This window comes from Aspergillus welwitschiae (genome assembly GCF_003344945.1).
Source record: "Aspergillus welwitschiae strain CBS 139.54b unplaced genomic scaffold BDQ94scaffold_44, whole genome shotgun sequence".
Lineage (NCBI taxonomy): Eukaryota > Fungi > Ascomycota > Eurotiomycetes > Eurotiales > Aspergillaceae > Aspergillus > Aspergillus welwitschiae.
Window position 1 is genome coordinate 267,284 of NW_020798738.1, and position 19,441 is coordinate 286,724.

At 51.1% G+C, this 19,441-nt stretch overlaps 8 protein-coding genes across 8 annotated transcripts; 3 read left to right on the forward strand and 5 right to left on the reverse strand.

The window, feature by feature from the left end:
• Positions 1-265: 265 nt before the first annotated feature.
• On the reverse strand, positions 266-2,115 carry BDQ94DRAFT_162774 (putative GABA permease; the record flags this gene model as incomplete). Its single annotated transcript, XM_026769612.1, has 6 exons — positions 266-1,050; positions 1,104-1,473; positions 1,530-1,534; positions 1,602-1,681; positions 1,751-1,935; positions 1,996-2,115. 6 exons carry the CDS (start codon positions 2,113-2,115, stop codon positions 266-268), a joined length of 1,545 nt encoding a protein of 514 aa, XP_026621639.1.
• Positions 2,116-3,109: 994 nt separating this feature from the next.
• Positions 3,110-4,486, forward strand: BDQ94DRAFT_183470 (uncharacterized protein; the record flags this gene model as incomplete). Its single annotated transcript, XM_026774428.1, has 6 exons — positions 3,110-3,289; positions 3,346-3,450; positions 3,509-3,733; positions 3,789-3,931; positions 3,985-4,052; positions 4,119-4,486. The coding sequence occupies 6 exons, from the start codon at positions 3,110-3,112 to the stop codon at positions 4,484-4,486; spliced, it is 1,089 nt and encodes a 362-aa protein (XP_026621640.1).
• A 195-nt stretch (positions 4,487-4,681) lies between these two features.
• On the reverse strand, positions 4,682-6,507 carry BDQ94DRAFT_183472 (amidase signature domain-containing protein; the record flags this gene model as incomplete). The annotated part of the gene is made up of 4 exons (XM_026774429.1): positions 5,451-6,507; positions 5,272-5,398; positions 5,098-5,217; positions 4,682-5,046 (listed from the first exon to the last, which is right to left on the reverse strand). Exons 1-4 carry the CDS (start codon positions 6,333-6,335, stop codon positions 4,682-4,684), a joined length of 1,497 nt encoding a protein of 498 aa, XP_026621641.1. The 5' UTR covers positions 6,336-6,507.
• A 1,019-nt stretch (positions 6,508-7,526) lies between these two features.
• On the forward strand, positions 7,527-8,984 carry BDQ94DRAFT_151900 (Hsp20/alpha crystallin family protein). Its single transcript, XM_026767844.1, has one exon. It carries the CDS (start codon positions 7,741-7,743, stop codon positions 8,746-8,748), a length of 1,008 nt encoding a protein of 335 aa, XP_026621642.1. The 5' UTR covers positions 7,527-7,740; the 3' UTR covers positions 8,749-8,984.
• Positions 8,985-9,516: 532 nt separating this feature from the next.
• Positions 9,517-10,291, forward strand: BDQ94DRAFT_96808 (DUF4267 domain-containing protein). Its single transcript, XM_026776943.1, has one exon. The coding sequence runs from the start codon at positions 9,634-9,636 to the stop codon at positions 10,051-10,053; it is 420 nt and encodes a 139-aa protein (XP_026621643.1). The 5' UTR covers positions 9,517-9,633; the 3' UTR covers positions 10,054-10,291.
• A 117-nt stretch (positions 10,292-10,408) lies between these two features.
• Positions 10,409-12,240, reverse strand: BDQ94DRAFT_162777 (putative MFS transporter; the record flags this gene model as incomplete). The annotated part of the gene is made up of 5 exons (XM_026769613.1): positions 10,409-10,623; positions 10,685-10,789; positions 10,846-11,549; positions 11,610-12,011; positions 12,044-12,240. The coding sequence occupies 5 exons, from the start codon at positions 12,238-12,240 to the stop codon at positions 10,409-10,411; spliced, it is 1,623 nt and encodes a 540-aa protein (XP_026621644.1).
• A 911-nt stretch (positions 12,241-13,151) lies between these two features.
• BDQ94DRAFT_183474 (uncharacterized protein) lies at positions 13,152-14,531 on the reverse strand (the record flags this gene model as incomplete). The annotated part of the gene is made up of 1 exon (XM_026774430.1): positions 13,152-14,531. One exon carries the CDS (start codon positions 14,529-14,531, stop codon positions 13,152-13,154), a length of 1,380 nt encoding a protein of 459 aa, XP_026621645.1.
• A 1,992-nt stretch (positions 14,532-16,523) lies between these two features.
• On the reverse strand, positions 16,524-18,142 carry BDQ94DRAFT_183477 (uncharacterized protein). The gene has a single exon (XM_026774431.1). It carries the CDS (start codon positions 17,907-17,909, stop codon positions 16,683-16,685), a length of 1,227 nt encoding a protein of 408 aa, XP_026621646.1. The 5' UTR covers positions 17,910-18,142; the 3' UTR covers positions 16,524-16,682.
• Between the last annotated feature and the right edge of the window lie 1,299 nt (positions 18,143-19,441).

The following is a 19,441-nucleotide window of genomic DNA, read 5'->3' on the forward strand; positions in this document are numbered from 1 at the left end:
CTCAACGCCAAATTGTCTCCAATCTGTAATCTCCACGGCTTGTATTTTTACTGTCTGCACATTAAGTTGAATGAATCTCCACTATGGCTATTTTGTGAAAAAGTCATGCTGAAATTTATTTCAAGTTGTGCAAGGGATATATATTTCTGGTGGAGTAGTAGTAGTGTCTATATGGTAGTATAATATAGTATACTCAAGGGGCAATTCCCATAGACCCCCCTCCTGACCATCTTGACTCCCTCAAATTCAACTTAGGAGAAGCCAATCACTCCCGCGAATACGCCATAGTCGGACCATTCCACTTATGGCGGCCTCGCACCAGCCAATCTCCACAAGCAAACAGCATCACGAAGCCCAACACCGGCCCGGCATAATTCATGGTCTCCCCAGTCACCGGCACCTCAGAGGGAAAGGGTAAGAAGATGGAGAAGTAAGTAGCGAACAGAATCGCTACCAGGTTGATGGGTAATCCCCACTTCCCCAGAGAGAATGTGCCTTGTGGAATATCCTTCGGTGCGGTAAACCGTTTCCACACCAGAAGGACCAATGGAATTAGGTATGAAATATACAAACCTAACGTACTCAGGGAGAGAATAGCGTTGAAGGCGGCCGATGACCCGATTTGAATAAAGGAGAGAAGGATAACCAATGTTGTGACGAGGAATAATGCCCGAATAGGGATTTTAAATCGTGGATCAACCTTCACAAAGAAATCAGAGAACGGAAGCCCGTTGTCGCGTGCAAAGGCCCACGTAAGTCGAGTGACAGACGCAAGGCCATTAAACAGTGCAATCCAACCCGGAAGCATACCCATAGCCATCAGCACATATGTGGCCGCTTTGGATCCGGTGGCTTGGTAGGCGATGGTAATGATGGGGTATCCCGTTGGACTGGTGAGGGCAGCGGTGTAGTCGCCCATGCAGTAGAGGACGGCAATGAGATAGCCAAATGCCATGACTGAATTGATGATAGTGCCATAGATCATGGACCGGGGGATAACAACTTTGGCGTTCTTGACTTCCTCCGACATGTGGATGATGCCGTCGACTCCTGAGAAGATTGATTAGTTGGTTGGTAGTATGGTCAGGGCCAAGGATAATTACCACTCAGGGGTGTGATGACACCTAAGAGTCCCACGGAGTAAACGACGCCTGGGTTTTCCCAGCCACTGAGACCACTCACGAAAGTATCCCAGACGAAAGCATTAGAATTGCGCGGGGCTAGAATGACAAAGGTCGCAATCATCACGGGGAGGAAGACAACGTGCATCACGCCTGCTGCGACTTCGATGATGGCGAGCAGGCGCCGGGCGAAGATGTTGATGATGATCGGGATCAGGACTACTGCCCACATGAGCAGGGTTCCCTGCCACCGTTTTGCATCATAGTCGGGATAGGCCAGGATAGCCATGCCTTCGATCTCCGTGCCGATGAAATAGGGCGAGATGCAGACCAGTGCAGCCCAAGAAAAGAACTGTCTTCTATCAGCGAGCGTAGCGAACATGAAGGAGAGAAGCATCGTACGGTAACCCAGCCTGTATATACCCGTTGCTAGTTAGCATACACATCTACCCGCGGTACAATGTGATTGTTATGTCTGACCTTGGAAGAAACTAATGAAGCGCCGGTAGCGTGGCGCCAGAACGTAGCTCCAGTGATACTGCGCCCCAGCTGTCGGGTGCCTGGCAAATACGGATGTTTGATCAGCAGAGAGTTTCTAAAAATTGTCATAGTGAATGGGTGTTACATACACTGACGCCAGCTCAGCCAGTGAAGTGGCAATTGCCAGATTCCCCACTCCGCTCACAATGATGCCATATACAATGGCAGCAGGACCTCCGTTAAAGAGACCGGCCTGCAAGCTGCCTCCAGCTGATTCCCACGACGCAAGAAGAGTCGCCGAAAACGCTAGTGAGGAAAAGAAATTCAAGTATCGCTGCCGAGAACCAAGTTAGCATGCGAACAGCGGACAGTGATTTAGACGAGGATCATGTACGTCTAGCTTTTGTCGCTGACGATATTCGATGCTGCTGCTTGCGGCACCATGAGGGCTTCCATCAGCAACCGTGGATCGGACGGCGCTGCCGCTTTTCATCTCAACCTCCTCGTCGAGCATCTTAAGCAGGAAGTGTCGATTGTACCAATTCGCAGAAAAGAGTGTATCAAGTGGCTGTGCTGAGGGGAAATCAGCCCGCAATGCGACTGTCTCTAGATGGAGATGGACGGCACCAGAAAGACAGGGAAGAATATTTCGGGACTTTGACTGTCCGACTTCGGGGCAGGCACAAATAAAAGCAGGGATATCATGGAACCCAGATTCAGGAGCCCTCCGGACATTGTCTGAAAGTGGAAACATGGCGCTGCGTCCTTGCAGACACCCTTGTCGATTCTGGTGACGCGGCATGCGACCATCTGCAACTGTCGTTTGAGCGAAACAGCTTTCTCAGAAGACAATGGACAAGGCCATCGCACTAAAGGTGCTCGACCCCGCCGTTTAGATTGGGTGACATGGGTCTTCGACGACGGTCGATGGGACTAACGGCACGGAAGGCATTTAGGGTGCATTAGCAGCATCTCCGGGCTCGGACCACCGTCGAATCCACCACTGATCCCCCACAGCATAGATTGCGCCTAGAATGACACGATCGGTTGCGATAGAAATAGATAGCTAGCTTCAGCGGAGCAATTTCGCGGAAAATTTCGATCTTACCCGGACAATCACGAGCGCTGGATCGGATAGCAGCCCAGCTTTCTTGGCCAGAACCGAAAGGTTTGGAAGCGCTAAGCATGTCAACAACGGCAGTCAAAATATAATTCTTTAATGGAATGTCTTCTCGCAATCTCAGACACAGTGGTAGTGGTATGACCAACGAATTGTACCTGGATCCAGGGGCTAGGGTAGAACCGGCGACATGATATCTCGTCCACTTCGTTTACGCTTCAACCATTGCGACAGGGGTTAGGATCCCTGTAGCCAAGCATGCTTTGATTACTGTGCCAATAAACACATGTTTTCTTCTCGGGTTTCCACTTCGCTATATCCCGCCCTATCCTCCGACTTGCTCTCTTACCGAGTGTCTACTCGATTATGTTCTTCCACCATCGTGGTCATGGCTGAGACCGATGCTCCCTTCGAGACTCTCTCGGATGACAACCATGGGCCACTCATCACTCTTGTGTCCGTTGCATTTCTGATTGTCGCCATTATCTTTGTGTCAGCCAAGCTATGCTCGGTGCTCTACTTTAAACAGCGTCGCTCTGCTGTCCATACACCCGTATGGCTAGCTCTGGTGGGTGATGAACGGCCCAGCAGCACAAAGTTCTTCTAACCAGCTATCGTAATTAGGCGCTACTTATTGTCGAGGTGGTAGTGATACAGAAAGGAGTTGACAATGGGATAGGCCGACATATTGACACTCTAAGTGACACAGACATTCAGACAGCTAGCAAGGTTTGTTTTTCGACAAAATTTCGAACGAGCAGTCACCAAACTAAACTCCATGATGTAGTACCTCTACGCCGCGCAGCTCCTCCATGTGGTCGTCCTTTCATTATCTGAAATATCCACCACGCTACTCGTCTGGAAATTGACTCCCCACCGCGGCATCCGTCAAGCCTGTCGCATCACTGTTGGTGTCGTGGCGGCATGGACCATATTCTCCATCTTCGGTATTGCGTTCCAATGCCAGATGCCTAATCCCTGGCTTTATACCGCTTCTCGCTGTGCTGGGCAGGTAAACATTGCATGCACCTGGTTATTATGGAAGCTCACGTCTGATATTTTCTCAGGGTTCAATTCTTTACCCCATCTCCATAATACACATAATCACTGAGCTTGTCATTGTGGTCATACCATTCTTCATGATGCGCAACGTCCAACTGACACTCACAACACGGGTGAAGATCCTCGCCGCTTTCTCAGCACGCATAATGTACTTCGTCCGTCCACACTCTAGAAAATATGAGTCACTGATCAAGAGTACAGTGTCATAGCGCTGGCCATTGCACACCTCGCTCTTCTTCCATCATACCTCCATTCAACCGATATAACATGTTAGTATTCTTTTCTCCCTTGTTCGGCCTGCGCACCCCCTCGTACTAAGTATATCTTGGATTTAGGGACCATCACCAACCCTACGATCTGCCAACAAGCCATGACCTGCTCCACCGTCACCATCGTCTGTCTACCAACCCTGTACCATATCTTTGCCGGCTTACACTCCGGTCTTATTACCACCCGACTGCCCGACGAGGTGGAGCTCAAACATACTCATCCATACGGACAAAATTCTACACTCGGAAGTCATGAAAGTAAGGGGAAAAAGCCCACGGAACTGGCTACAATTGACTCAGTCGTGACTGTCAAGAGGAAGTCGACCTTAAAAAGATCGAGTTTGAGCGATAGTACAAAACGTTTGACAGACGGAGACAAGGGTGGTGGAGTGTTAATGACGGTGGACATTACAGTGGAGGTGGAGGATCGATAGCTGCCACGGCCCTTTTCGCATTCTGATACAAATAACACCATGATGACAGGTAAAATCTCCAATGCTTGCTCTTCGACGAAGTCGCTTTTTATATAGGCTTATGATGACCCTCAAGATGTAAATAGATACAAAAGTCCCGGATAGCACATATCAAAAGTCAGGCAATCAAGATGGGAATGGTCTCAATAACTTCCATCAGAGCAGCAAAGGGGGAATCTTCCAATCACCCACAATCTGTTTCCACAGCTGCATAAATGCCAGGATTTGTGCTTCACCCCCCCGGCTGGCAATCAGCATTAACCCCTGGGGCTGGCCCAGCCCACCAGGGCCTTCCAAGCGATCGAGTGGGACCATGGCGGTTGGATAGCCTGCTAAAGCAGCCACTGCGCAGATTGCACAATCTCCGGGTCCAATTATCAGGCTAATGCGACTGCTTCGTAGCGCGGCATCGATGCCGTCGGGACCGGCTAAGCGCTGAGCGTAGGCCTTGGCTGCTGTAGCTGTCTCCTCAGTCATGGTTGACTTGAGCGTCTCCTCAAGATCAATTTGATTGGTATGTGCTAGGAGGGATAAGTATCTTGACTTGTTTAGAAACAATGATGATAACTTACGCTGCGGCATGGCAGAAGCGGCATGTTCTTCATTGTATTGGATCAATTCCGGGACTGATGTGACTTCGGGATCTACCAGGAGAGAGCAATAATCCTCAAACAGGCTTGGAAATTCATGAACTATACTTTAGTCAGCTATTATCAGACACATGTCGTAAGAAGTGATGAGCGCACATGCAACGGAGTAGTTGACACTCTTGCCTTCAAAGCGAAGGCTCTCCATCGTCGGTAAATCTACGGGGTAAACAACTTGGCCTCCTCGACGAGTAATTTCTGCCCTTGCCCATTCGTATCGCTCGAGCTATAAAGCGTCAGGTGTAGCCCGTCTGGAAATCAATGATAAGATAACTTACAATCTGACTTTCCACATTTTTGTCCTGGCTCTTTTGGAATCCAAATGCATCCCATACAATCGGATCGACAAAACCGACCGAAATGTCGCTCCACGTTACAGGCTCCAAATGCGAACCATTGAGCAGCGGCATCAACAGGCCGAGGTCCTCTGGACATTTGGCCATAGCACCCAACTTATCAAAGTCTTTGCTCAAGCGAAAGATTCCTTCCATGGGGACACTCCCCCGACTCGCAGTGATGGAGTACAACCCTGCCCGATTTGCCGGCATGCAGACTGAGCCCGAAGTTTCCGTCCCCAGCGATAACGGCGCAAAGCCGGCTGAAACGCCAACTGCGGACCCCGACGAGGAGCCTCCTGGCCCAGAGCGACCGATGAAGAGATCTTCCGATCGGAAACCGCCCTCGATATAAGCGGACTGAGTTTGTCCGTTGACTGCCGACCAGCCGGCGGTTATACACGTCGCCTTTAGACCGCAGAATTCCGTCAAACTGGCTTTTGCAAGGATGATCATTCCATGCTCCAGGAGGATATCTATGATAGATGCGTTCTTCCGTCCATAGGTATCTTTGAAAGCAAAAGCGCCGACCGTGGTTGGTAAACCTAGGGACTCGGACGTGATGATCGCATCTTTTACGATGATCGGGATTCCATGAAGTGGGCTGCGGACTTTGCCCTCTGATCTTTCGTTGTCGCGGGCTGCTGCTTGAGCAAGAGCAGTCTCAGCATTGACGGAGATGATTGCATGTAGCTCCAGGCCAGCTTTGTTGTGTCGGTCGATTTGAGCGAGGTAGGCCTTGACGATATCCACACTCGTTATGTGGCCTCCTCGCAGCAGCTGGCCAAGTTGAGTTGCCGTTGCGCTTAGGACGTTCCATTCATCCATCTTTCGGTCAAGCGTTCTTGTGGCTTTGAGACAACAATGCGATCAATCAAATCAAGAATACCACACTTCCTGAGCCTACGTGCTTGATAAATGGTTTTCGTGAGTTACACTCACAGGCAGCAGCTCCCTTGGGTTGTTTATCTCTCTGGGTATCTTCGGCACATCCGCTTTGGGCTAAGTGCTTACTAGCACGCCAGCACGCCATGGTAGATAACGTATCAACACGCCTCAATGACAGCGGAACCCTTGGTTATGCTCTCATCTCCCCTGATGGACGCACTTAGGCACAGAGCAGGATAGAGATTACCAGCGCTACCACACATTCTATGCCCAGGAACGCGATGTAGTCCGTTTGGTGCGCTATAATGTACTAACTTTGCCATAATTGGTACTGCCCGCTCATGCTTAGCATCTAAACTAATTCAGTTACCTGACAAGGATTCATATGCTAGGAGACGTTAGGAAAGGAGTTCCCGCTTCCAGGACCCTCTCCATGAATCGCCGTGTGGTTAGCGCATCTTCCTGTTGTTGATAGCGTCCATGAACAACGATCGAAGCGCAACAAGCTGGTTTCTATCGGCCTGGGTTATTCTATTGATAGGTTTTAATGGGTCGCTCTTCTATGGTTTGTGATTGACCGGCCGTTCGGACGTAACCAGCCCGAACAGAACCACCGATAAGGCTGAAAGCCCCATGGCAGGGTCGGGGTGTAGCTTAGTCCGACGACCAGTCGGAGAGGAACCTCCCGAAAAGAACTGAGTACTGCAGCGTCAGATGCTTGGCGTAATGTTTAATTCATGCCTAGCTCATGACTCATGGGGCAAAACGGCAGGCCAGACTTAACAGACCCATCAATGAGCTGCGGTCCTTTGCACATGCAGCGCCACCGGCAGGGAGAGCGAGGCTCGGATTGCGGGGATAAGGCGGTGGCTGTGGCTGTGGCGCAGCAATTCACCGTCGGAGTTAAGGCTTTGGCTGCCTAACATGGTAGCTATCTCCGCTATCCCGACAATGACTCATCATATCCTACCCCATCGAGTTAGTGACAGTGACGTGTTGGGAAAAGCCCGAAGGACAATAGGACATCCGAGTCGGTATATGCTAATCTCCGAACGGTGGCAAGACCAATTCAAACGAAGGGATTACGACGACGATCAGAGCCTGTGGCGTAGATCATGCAGAGGAGCTATCATGGATGCCTGGAATAGGATCTATATAAAGGGGACAGCTCACCTCGACCATGTTCCCTTCATCACTACAGTCAATCCAATCCCTCATTCTATACTCTCTCATCAATTTCCTCTTCTCCTTTTTACAACACACAACCCGTCACTCAAGCATTAGCTGAAACCTAAATAAATTATCATACCAACCCAAGCTACAACAAGTATCACAAAATCCAAACATGGCCAACATTCGCGATCTCAATCAACTCCCTCCCTACTGGGAAGTCGTCGCCAGCATGGAAGAACCCAGCTTTGCTCACCCCTTTTTCGCCGGTCTCAACCACAACCACATGCCCCATGGCGAACACTTTGCCGGTGCTGGAGACTTCGATCTGCCCCATCGCGGCCGCCATGGCCCTCACCACCGCCGCCACCGCCGCGGAGAGCCTGTGACTGAAGACGAAGAGCCTACCCAGACCGAGACCGCCGAAGACGATGAATCCTCCTCTTCTTCTTCCGATGAGGAAGACCGTGATGAATCCAAGAAATGTAAGCGTCACGGTCGCCACGGCGGCTTCCACGCCAAGGGTGGAAAGGGCTGTCATGGGCCCGGTCGCCATGGACGCGGTCCATGGGGGAAATTCGACCACCCCCCTCATCCTGGAGCATTTGTCGCTTGGGGAGCTGACTTCCAAGGACCTCACGGTGGATTTGGACCACATGGCGGGTTCGGCCATGGACCGCATGGTCGGTTCGGCCCTTACGGGGGTCGACACATGCGCGGTGGCTTCAAACACGGTGGTCCGGGCGGACCGCACCGTGGCTTTGGCCCATTTGGATTCAAGGAGTTCGGCCACCATCATCACCACCGCAAGCACCACAAGCGGGGCGACTTTTTCCACCCCGAAGTGGATGTGTTCGACACCACGGAGGCCTTTATAGTGCATGTTTCGCTGCCCGGAGCGAAGAAGGAAGCGGTGGAAGTGAAGTGGGATCCGAAGAAGTTCGAGTTGAATGTCAGCGGGACGATTGAGCGTCCTGGCGATGAGGAGTTGTTGAAGACGTTGGCGTTGGATGAGCGTCGCGTGGGGACTTTTGACCGCCAGGTGCGACTGGGAAGTGTATTCCAGCCTGTGGAGATTCATGTTGAGGGCATCACGGCAGAGATGGAGAATGGGGTGCTGAGCATCAAGTTGCCGAAAGTGGAGACGGATGTGGTGATGGTGACCCGCGTGGATGTGCAGTGAAGCGTGTCGAGGGGACACATTAGTAGTAATATCTCCATGATGGAGTGATATGATGGTATGGGCATCAATTGTTTCTTTATTCTTATTTCTTTTTTGTTTTTTCTTCATTTTTTATCTCAGATTGCTGGCGATTGATTTATCGAATTGTACTTGAATGAAATGAAAAATGGGATCTCAGATCCCCCAATTTCCACCAGGATTGCAGTTGTCAGAATTGAGCCAGAGTAGTAAAGTAGGTAAGTAGTACTCAAATAGTACTACTAACGAAGGCTGCTGATCAGTCGATATTGGTCTTATTTCCCAACTGATTCCAGTAGTAGTAAGTAGTAATTGAGTAAGTACTTGGGAGATTTCTGTGAATGCCTGAGGCCAACAGGCGGGGAAGCGGGATCCGCCGTCCTTTCCCGACCAATCAAAAAACCGCATGAAGGTTCCGGCATCAGCACTAACCCCAATTGGGACTGACGCTGTCAGCTGCTTTGTTTGTCCGCGTCGAGTCTAGTCTTGTCCGGTCAAATCTGACGAGCTGGAAGGTGGACGAGGTTTCCTCTTTCCCTCTCCTCCTGAAGAGAAGCTTTTGCCATCGACCGTCAGCTGTTCTGTGTATCAACCATTGCAGTTCACACCTTGAGTGTTGTGCCTACAGAGCACAGAAGTATCGTCCCGCGGGTGCCATTGTTCCTTGCCACGGAGATTAACGCTCCTTCCCGGCGCGAGGTGGGTCACGGTGTCTCAAGCCACAACAACATTCCATTCCTTTCTTCCCCTCAGCCAAATTTCTCCGCAGTGGAATCGGACTGACCCGCTCGATGAGGCAAGCATCTTAGGCTCTGATACATTACATATACCATCGATTGTGACCCATTGCATCAACCGGAAACCAAAATGGCCACGTTCAGTCCTATCCCGGCCTACGTCTTGGGCACCCTCACCCTCGCCCTGGGCTGCCATGCGCTGGCTCGCCCCGGCCCCGAGTACCCGCGTTTTGGCTTACCCTTCGAGTCCGCTGCTTCCTCCGCGTCCACCCATGGCAACAAACGCACTCCTCCCCCCGGCGCGGTTTCTCCCCTCATGTACATCAAGGGTATCCGCGAGACAAGCTATGGTCTGACGCTGCTTGCTTTGCAGTACTACGGTCAGGAATCCGCCGTCACTATCTTCGCTGCCGTCTGCGCGCTGGTTGGACTTGCGGATGGGTTTGTTGTGTGGGCGAATGGGGGTGAGACACTCAAGACGAAGGCCTTTGGACACTGGATTACATGCTTGGGATTTGGGGGGTGGGCCTGGTGGAGGGCTTGTGCGTAGGAGCGTCAGGATAGCTGGAGCTTGAATGGCTGTTACGCAGATTCCCGGCGGAGGCATACCTAGTCATTGGCATGACCTGAAATGTTCTCCATAAGGATATGTTGCGCTGTAACGTAGAAATGAATCTTCTGGTCACTGAAAAGGACTACATATACCGTCCCTCCAAACCCCCTTTGGATCAGGGCAGTGGCGGCGTATGGGGTAAAACGCGGCAAAACTATTGGGTTGGACAGAGTGGTTGATGAAACGTATGAATGGATGCGCTACAACTACTTCACTATCATCGAATGAGAGCAAAGGAAGGCTACTTGGGTGATAGACACCAACATTCATCGACGCGACCTCAGCTAACGGACTATTCTCCCACCTCCCGATCATCCTTCCAGAAGACAAACTGAACGAAGGGCCACTTCATCGATGCCAGTCGAACATGTCTCCCCCACAAATACAGCGGAATGAAGAAGAGCAGACAACCCCCCGAGATGCCCGCCATGGCGCCAAAGGCCGCCGCATAGCCAGATTCGGCGATCCACGGGTTGGTATAGAAGGATAGCAGGAATCCGAAGCAGGCTTATGGAGCTGTCAGTGATACTGTTACTTTCAAATAAAGACAAAGAAAGATGGGCCCTACATTTAAAAGCAAGCTGAGTAACGGCGACTTCTCCAGCCACCGGTCGGTAGGCGTCGACACAATACACGAACGAGACATTCGTTCCCTGACTGATGGCAAAGGACACTGCAAAGATGCGTTAGCAATGTGTATTGTCATAAGCTTGGTTGGGATCAACCTACATAAACCAAGGCCAATGGTCGGCACAATCCAATGCCAGGCACGATCGATGCCAAAGCCATACAGCAGCAGCGCCAGTGGCGCAGCAATGACACTCGGAAGGATGGCGGGCAGACGCATTTCTGGCTCTCGAATACCGCCATTGCGCTTGGTGAGATAGTCGGCCACCCAGTCGGAGAAGGGCCCTCCGGCGAAGGTACCAAAGAAACAGCCCAGCATGCCGGCAATGAAGCATAACCCGCTCTGCCAGGCAGCAAACCCATACGTTTCGCTAAAGGCAGTGGCGAAGTTCGAAGTGACCGCCACGAGGAAGCCGATCGTCACGGACATGACGATCGTCGCCCAGAAGATCGGAGGCAGCAGGATGAGGCCAAAGGGTCGGATGAACATCCGCCACAGGGACTCATCTGTATATGTCTGACCGGACCAGAAACGCAGACTCTGCAGGTAGCTCTGCTTGCGGGAGTGTGTCTCTTCGCCCCGGGACTCGACATGCTCGGCATGCTTCTGCGTGTTGTAAAGGTCATCGACATTGTCCGTTCGACGGAATGCAGTCTCAGGGAAGAAGAAGACGACCACAATCCACAGAGCGCCGACAAGCGCGCAACCGACCCAGTAGATAACCCGCCAGGAGTGGTTGATCGTTACCAGGCCAGAGATGATGATGCCAAAGGAGACACCCGCGCTCAAGGCGGAGTTGTAGATTCTAGTGGATGGAAGGCAATCAGTTCAGCAGCTTGCACGTCAATAATCATCGTTCACTTACGCCATGCCATAGCCGCGCTGGTGGAGATAGAAGACATCGGCAATGGTGACTGGAGCGAGACACTCGCCTGCCCCTGCACCCACACCCAGGATGGTGCGCGTGGTCAGCTCACCAGCATATGTCTTGGCTAACCCAGCGCCCAGGATCATGAAGAAGTAGAGCAGGTATGCTGATATGTAGATGGGCCGCCGACCGTACTTGTTCAGGAGCGGAACCCAAATTAAATTGGAGACTCCTTGCAGTAGTGCACTGTTGTTGAAAAAGTAGGCGGCGCGAGACACACTCGAGTTGAAGTCTGCCGCGACGTCCACCATGGCGACGGTCGGACCGGCGGACATGAAGTTGCACATCACCATGGCTAGAGAGACAAGAACCGCAATGTAAATCTTGTACGAGGTAGACCTAGCGGAAGGTGTCATCGATGAGCAATATACAAGGGCGCTGGGGACGAGCATTGTACATACCATCGCAGTGGATCGTTCGGGTCGTCCGACGGAGTAGGGACCAAAATAACCTCATTGGTTTCATGATGGCGCAGGCGAACATGGCCCAACGAACGATGAGGGTGGTTATCCTCGTCCGCGATCTTTTGCACCGTCCCAATCGAGGATTTAGGGTCTCTGGCCGCCATGATGTGATTCCGTTTCCTGCGACAGTCGGGTGAGTAATGCAGTCGGTGGGGATACGGGGGAGATCTTTCTGGCCAAGCTCCTTATAAGCTACGGGTTGGCCCCTCTCTTGGCTCGTGGCTCGTGCAGACAGCAGAGACCAAAGGATCGACGTGGACTGTCAAGGGATGTGGAGTCGAAATCCGGGGTAAGAAGAATAGGGTTGTGGGGGAGATCTCGGGTGTGGCCAGTTGACTTCGGCCTGCAATGTCGACCCCCTCGTTCTGCCCGCATTGAAAAAGAGGAGGGCAAACCGGCACCTACTTGTCGCCTTGATAGCTATTCAAACTCCAGCATGAGTGGCCCTCAAGCACGGTGTCGATCCTCCTCCGGCTTCTGGGTCTCACGCACCTGGGAGCGACCTGTCTGGGATCGGCTGCCCACGACAGCAACGATGTGATGGTCAAACAAGACAGGAATTGTCTATTCGCAGAGCTTGCGTAATACAGTTTTGTGGCTGCTTGCACGTGAAGTCTATTGACACGGCTGGGAGTCGGGAAGCCAACGCCACTGCAATCTAGCCCAATCCTGCGGCTTGTTTGGACGTCGGGTAGAGCTACAGCACCAGCTTCCGATGAAACAGTTTGTGTAGTAGGGAACATATTACAAGGTACAGTAGGGCTACCTTTGAAACTAAGGGTCAACTTCCGCCCAGCCCTGTAACAGCCACCATCTACAGACGCCACTCCACATTCTAACAGTCTTACTGGACTTCATTGGATAACGGAAACGACATCCTTGATTGAGGTATGACTATTGCCACTAGCTCCTTGTTCCACTAACTGTGATAGCTGTCACATCATGTAATCACAAATGTGACATGCCGTGCCTCCCCCCAAGCACAACAAGCATCTGTTGGGGCACAGTAATGTTCCTAATACGATTGCAGACTTCCACCACCAGGGAGGGTTGTATTTGCGGACTTGATCCACGCATTCGCGGAGGAGGATGCATTGTAGTAGATACTGTATCCCTGACTCGCGATGTTGCCGTTGGTGGTATCGGCGTTGGTGAAGTTCTGAAGGTAGACGTTCTGCGTCAGCGTCCAGGTGGACGTCTTGTCGAGTGCTACTGCCAGGTATGCAGTCCCTCGGCCGGTGGAGGCCGTTCCCGTCCAGCTCGAGTATTCAGCCAGACTCCACGAGATGGAGCTGCCGTTGTAGGCCACGATGTCGCCGCTCAGTGTGGACTCAGTGACCGTCACTGTAGCTTGCGCAGGCTGGATGCTCGAATTCTCTTCCCAGCCGACGAAATGATCGAAGGATTGAGTAACCTGGGAGGCGTTGGCAATCACGAGAATACCCGACGTGGTATTCAGCTCGGTCGCATGCAGCGTCGCTGATGCAATCAGATTCCCAAACCATAGCGCTGCCATGTCATCCCCCAGTGTGGTGAGTCGAGAGTTCGAGAATGACAGGGATGCCCCGCTGCTGCGCGTAGAGGACGAGAACATGACCGTCCCTGCCAGAAGCCCGGCAGTGAAATCGACGCTTTCGAAGACAGAGCTTTGCGCTCCGTCAGAGAACAGGCTCGGTCCATTCTCGGACTTGCCGACAACATCTTTGCCGTAGCTGTCACCAAGAGTGTAGAAGATGGCGCTGCCAACCCCGGCTGTGTGGGCGATGGCATCAGTGACATAGATGTATCCCCCGGGGCTGTCACCCGAGAAGGAGGATGAGCGTTCCCCGCCTGAATAATGTCGCAGATTGGAGGCATAGATGGTCCCGTTGCCGGCTGCATACAGACCGTGGGACACCGGACCAGAACTGTACAGGTCGGTGTTGCTCACGTACACGGTGGTCCCGGTTCCATAGGCATAGATGTTGGCGGCACCATTGTGAACGGTGACGTTGCTGTGGTCAATGTAGGCCGTCGAGGCGTTGGCTACATTGATGGCCGCATTGACCCCAAAGAAACTGGCCTGGTTCAGCCAGGTTGAGTAGCCTTCCTTAATGACATCGGTATACGACACATTGACTGCCGATCCTTCCGTCACGACAAGGACGCTGGTATCGTTCGCATCCACCGTCAGGGTTTGGTGGTCGATTTCGCCGTCCTCGTCGCTATAGTAGTAGGGACCTGTGATGTTGTAAAGAAGGTACTGTGGCCCGCCGTTGTCCGTAGTATAGTCGGCTTCCAAGGTATTGTCGGTGGCGTCTGCAGCCAGATCAGCGTAGTCGCTCGGATCTAAAACGGTGATGGTGGCCAGAGCCAGCGGCAGACATGCCAACAGAAGTTGAATAGGTGCCATCATGTAGGTAATTGGGAGGGAACGACAAGACGATCACAATTGACTCAACTGGAGCTGCGCTTCAAGGTACAGCCAGTGTACCCACAGACCTATTTATCTAACTCGCCGTCGAAACTGGGGTGTCCGTGAAGCTATCGCCCACGTCATCATCATTGCTAATTGCTCAGGAAGAGTGGAGCCGTTCATGGCATTGTGATAGTTTAGTCCTCCGCGGGAATTGCAACTTCCCCAACCCTAGCGATGAGCACCCCAGTGGGGGACACTGATGTATCGGATCGTCTCTAATACTTTGGCCGGGGTGACCACAGCAACATAGAGTACCATGGAGATTATACGTGGATAGACGACTTGTCCTCTCTACTGTTCTTGTTATTGTCGATCGGGAGTATCTTGTGGAGCCGAATAAGGTTGTCAATCCGACCTCTTGCGGTATACGCAATCCATTCTCTGCCAAGACAAGAAGGAATATCCCTAATTGGCTTAAGTTCGCTGCATATATTACTATGCATGGGCAGGACATGAAAGCAAATGGGGAATCCAATTGTCTAGAAGATTGATATTAGTGGCTTTTCGAGGAGTATATACTCCTGCTCGGGTGCCTGAATGTATGAGATGACACGGCCATGCTTACCTCCACATACTCAACCGTGGCTAGTCCAGTAGCCGTACAAGTTGCCAGCTGAGTGTGGGGATGAATGGCACTTATCGGATGCGTGCGTGGCCGGCTAGTTTAGGCGTGTCGGACGCGTGCGGACCAGTTGATTTAATTGATGATTATGCCTTCCACGAAGCCTAAACCCTGTTTCCTTGGAGGAATTGCTCTTCTCTTGGTGAGTAATCAATCCAAGTGATGAACATCTGCAAGCTTAGGCTTCTGGGCGACCCTTGCAGTAGGATTCGGAAAAGTTCCGATAGTTTATTCACACACCGGCCATGTACTTCATCTGGGAGAACAAGCCTCATTGAAGCAACATGGCGAATCTGCTCTAATAAGGAGTTTGATATTTAAAGGTCTTCGGAAAGCTCGCAATAGATATCTGTGACTGCCATGAGAATCAGTATTATAAAGTAGGTTTATCTGGCCCTGCCCTTCAGCCGTCTAGAAGTACATATGATATAACTGCCCTCAATGCTTTTGACACAAGTCACTGCTATAAAATTTTAAATGGATTTGTAGTTGCTAAATGGCAATCAGACTACTGCTTCGCTTACGACAAATACATCATTTACATAGCAAGGGGCCTATTCTAGTTATAAAGAAAAGATTAATGCTCACTTTATATGACTGATACTAAGACTCTTACCACTCGCAAGCCATGATCCAGGTCTCCAGGATTTGGCCTGTCTCGCATGTTCCACCTTGATTACGGTATTTGCAGGTTGCGTCCGCGTACTTGTCGCAAACGAGCTTCCCGACCGTATCACCGTCCTGAACAAGTCCGGGATAGGAGGCTGTCATTGAGCACGTATCCCCATAAACTGTAAGACCCTTCAGGCTGGTGATCTCCTTATTGCCGGAATTGACGATTTCCGTCCAGGTCTCATCCATCGTGCAATGGTCCTCGGCGAAACCTTCATCCTCGTACTCGTGGGCTAGCAACGTGTATGTGACCCCGGACGAGGAGTCGACTTCGCGAAGGAAGAGTGCCCAAGCCGATGAGGTGCTGGTAGTCGTGCACGAGCTACGGCAGCTCTGTGACCAAACTGAAATACGTCATCCGGACACACATTGTCAATCCTGATACAAAGAATGTCCTGGAAGTCGTGTGCGGTGGTCCGTGTCCCTCGTGGCCTGGTACGACTTTTGATATAAATCAGAAGAAGAAAGGTGGCGTACTGATTAATCAGAATGGTTTGGCTTTGCTAGGAACACCCAATGGTGGAGGAGCTGCTTGGCTTCTCATTAACCATAAACAGCAGTTGAGCAGGAAAACTCCAGTCTCGGTCACAGCTTGGACGACCTCAGGGTTAGATGCAAAGGGGAACCCGGACCCATGGTACCACATGATGTTCCAATTCAGTACCTGATTGTACACACGGCTAGCTAGACAGTAGAACGGCAGACAGATATAGATGGGCGCCTTTGAGGTTCACAAAGTAGAATATGAAAGTTAACCCACTAATGTAGTCCTTTAACCTGATACAAAAACCCTTTCAGTCCTGATCCTCCATCTGCATCCGCGCATGGATAAAAACAGAAATCCGATAATCGATTTCGAAACCACAGTCAACAGGAGAATAGCCCCCAAAAACTGCTGTTCCGTCAGGGGCTGGAATAGGACCAGGGTGCCTCCCACGGGGAAATCTAGCTGAGTATAGTCCCAAACAGTAACAACGCCAGAGGTCCCAGATTGTCATACCTAGTCCCCGCCAAGGACAGGAGTCCTGAATTTGGCAGACTTGATGCCTAGCGGGATGGGTACTGGTCCGAAGCTGGCAGACTCGGAAGATACTGGCCATGCGGTTACTGTGGATCGATGTAATCCCCTGGCCCCAAATGTCCATGGGGAAACCATCCTCAGCGTCGGCGATTTTTGGGGGAGATGGAGGGCCCCAGATATCGAATTCATGCCGCAGTTGCCGTGCATTCGGCAGCTGAGATATGAGTCGTACGTCGAAGACGTGCTTCTCGTTGTAACGCTTCGTCGCCATAGCCTTTGTAGAGCGGACGACAGGACGAAATCTAACCAAAATCTCTAGGCATTCCGAAATCGTACGGACTTCTTCTCCAAGCACAACGGGTACTTGATCCCATTTCATCTGTCCAAACCACCAGTCCTCGAGATCACATTGAGGCCAGTCCAATCGCTGGCCAGCTATAGAGAGATCGGAATAGAGTTGCAGATGCCAAAGCGCACGATAGACTCGGTACTCCTCGATCCATGATGAAGGGCCAGCCTCACGCGGCTGATATGGTTCAGTGCCTTCTTCTTTAACCTTATCCCAGCATCGTGGCTGGACCTTTCGAACACGATGAAGAAATGTGGTCAAACAGGCACATGCAAGCCTTTGGATATTGGCCGCAATGCTCACCAGCTCCTTGAGCATGGCTCGGGAGATCGAAGGAAAGGAGACCATCAACGACGAAGAATGATCCTGAGCCATGAATTCAGCAAGAGTAACTTTTACTAAGGAAGGCTGGCGAAGTTTTAGAACCATCCGAAACAGGGAATGCAACTCATAGCGCATAACTGGGTTCTGCTGAAGGATCGTTTCCACCAGGCGTACGGCTTCAAGATCCGCCTTGGTGTCTGAGTCACCATTGAAAAGCTCCTTTAACTGTGGAGAGACTTCCAAAAGGCTTTCAAATCCAACCCAGTCCGCTGCATATGAATTAATAATGGATAGGAGCTCGTAGGGAATTTCGTTTAGGGCGTCCATTATTGCGATGAGGAACAAGTATCAAATCAGTGACGACTAAATTGTGTGGAGGATGTATGTTGTTGTTTCGGCAACTTAAGAGGGACTTTCACTTGGTTGAGTTTCGACCGAGGGCCCCTATCCTTCTCTTCGTACTCGTTCTATTCATTCCCCTATCGTCCCGGCTTAGCGCTCAACGTCCAAATGCTGGCCAGGGCCGAGATTAATATTTTTCCCCTACTTTAATCCCTTGGTGCTGCGGGGCCGAGCGATATGCGGTCCCAAGGGTCCGACGTGCCACTATTGGAAGACTAAATGACCCGCCGTTGTGAAATACCGTACAGACCAATCCTGACCGAACCCGAAACATCACCAGTCCTTGACTTCACCCTAAGTGGACGGAATATCCTCCGAATACTACATATCATTGAGACCTTGAGTCAGAAGTAGGTGGAGAGCTAATTAGCAACTTCTCTAGCTTCATGAAGTCCAGCAAGCTTTCGGGCCCTTTTCGCCCTTGTAGTTCCTTCCATTTTCGTCCGGTCGGTATATGGCCGAAGTCTCTAGCAAGACTACGAGGGCCCTGCGAGTCTCTGACAGGGCCATATTCCCACCCCCCCCACCCCCCCCCCCTTATTTGCACCTTCAGTAATCTTCCATTTCTTATATGAGAGTCTCTATGTCCCTCTCCGTCACAGTACAAACACAGGAAGTTGCTATATTATCGCTATCGCACCGTTTCATTCCTAAAATATTCAATCATGCTCCTCGCCCTCAGCTCTAACTGCTTTGCTCGCTACGAGAACATCCGCATGGACATCAGCACCACCGCAGTCGTCCTCAAAAACCGCCTGTAGGCACTCAATTGTCAACAACACAATCACTTTCTTCAGTCATGCTCCGATGAGCTTCTCATATGGCGTTGCAAACACTGCTGCCTGCTCAGATCGCTGCGCCGAATTATTCCAGTGCCAAGCATGGTTGTACTCTACTTCTGGACAAGAATGTCATTTGTATCGCGACCAACCTGTCTTCCACTCGCCGAACCCACTCTTCGTATCCGGGTTCTGTGTGGGAGAAGAAGCAGGAGCAGAAGCAGAAGCAGAAGAAGAAGGTGCGACGAAGAAGCCTGTCCTTTTTTCAGACCAGCGCCCACCCTTCATCCTCGCCTACTCCATCTTTAACTCTACCCTCATCCATGGTATGTTACGTCTTAGTTTTCTATACCGTCTGCCTGGACATGAATAATAACCTTACTGACTGAAAGAAAGTTACCACAATATACTCATGATCAATATACGGACTCCGAAAGTGACGCTACTACCATACCATTGGCGCCCCAATTTTATCATGTCCACCGTCGCCACAGCCACCATAACCATTGATCGTTGACCCCAGGAGCAATGCCTAGTAATGGTCCTAGGCGAGGTTGTACTCAGTAGATAATTTCCACTGGGGCTTCCTTCATAGTATTGACTTCGTCTTTATCTTCACACCGTTGAATATCAGGCCGATGTGGCTTCATGTTTTTGATATAGACATAATAGCTATTA

Excerpts from the sequence above, each read along its gene's own strand:
- BDQ94DRAFT_183477 (XM_026774431.1), bottom strand. The coding sequence starts at position 17,909 with ATGGACGCCCTAAACGAAATTCCCTACGAGCTCCTATCCATTATTAAT.
- BDQ94DRAFT_96808 (XM_026776943.1), top strand. The coding sequence starts at position 9,634 with ATGGCCACGTTCAGTCCTATCCCGGCCTACGTCTTGGGCACCCTCACC.
- BDQ94DRAFT_151900 (XM_026767844.1), top strand. The coding sequence starts at position 7,741 with ATGGCCAACATTCGCGATCTCAATCAACTCCCTCCCTACTGGGAAGTC.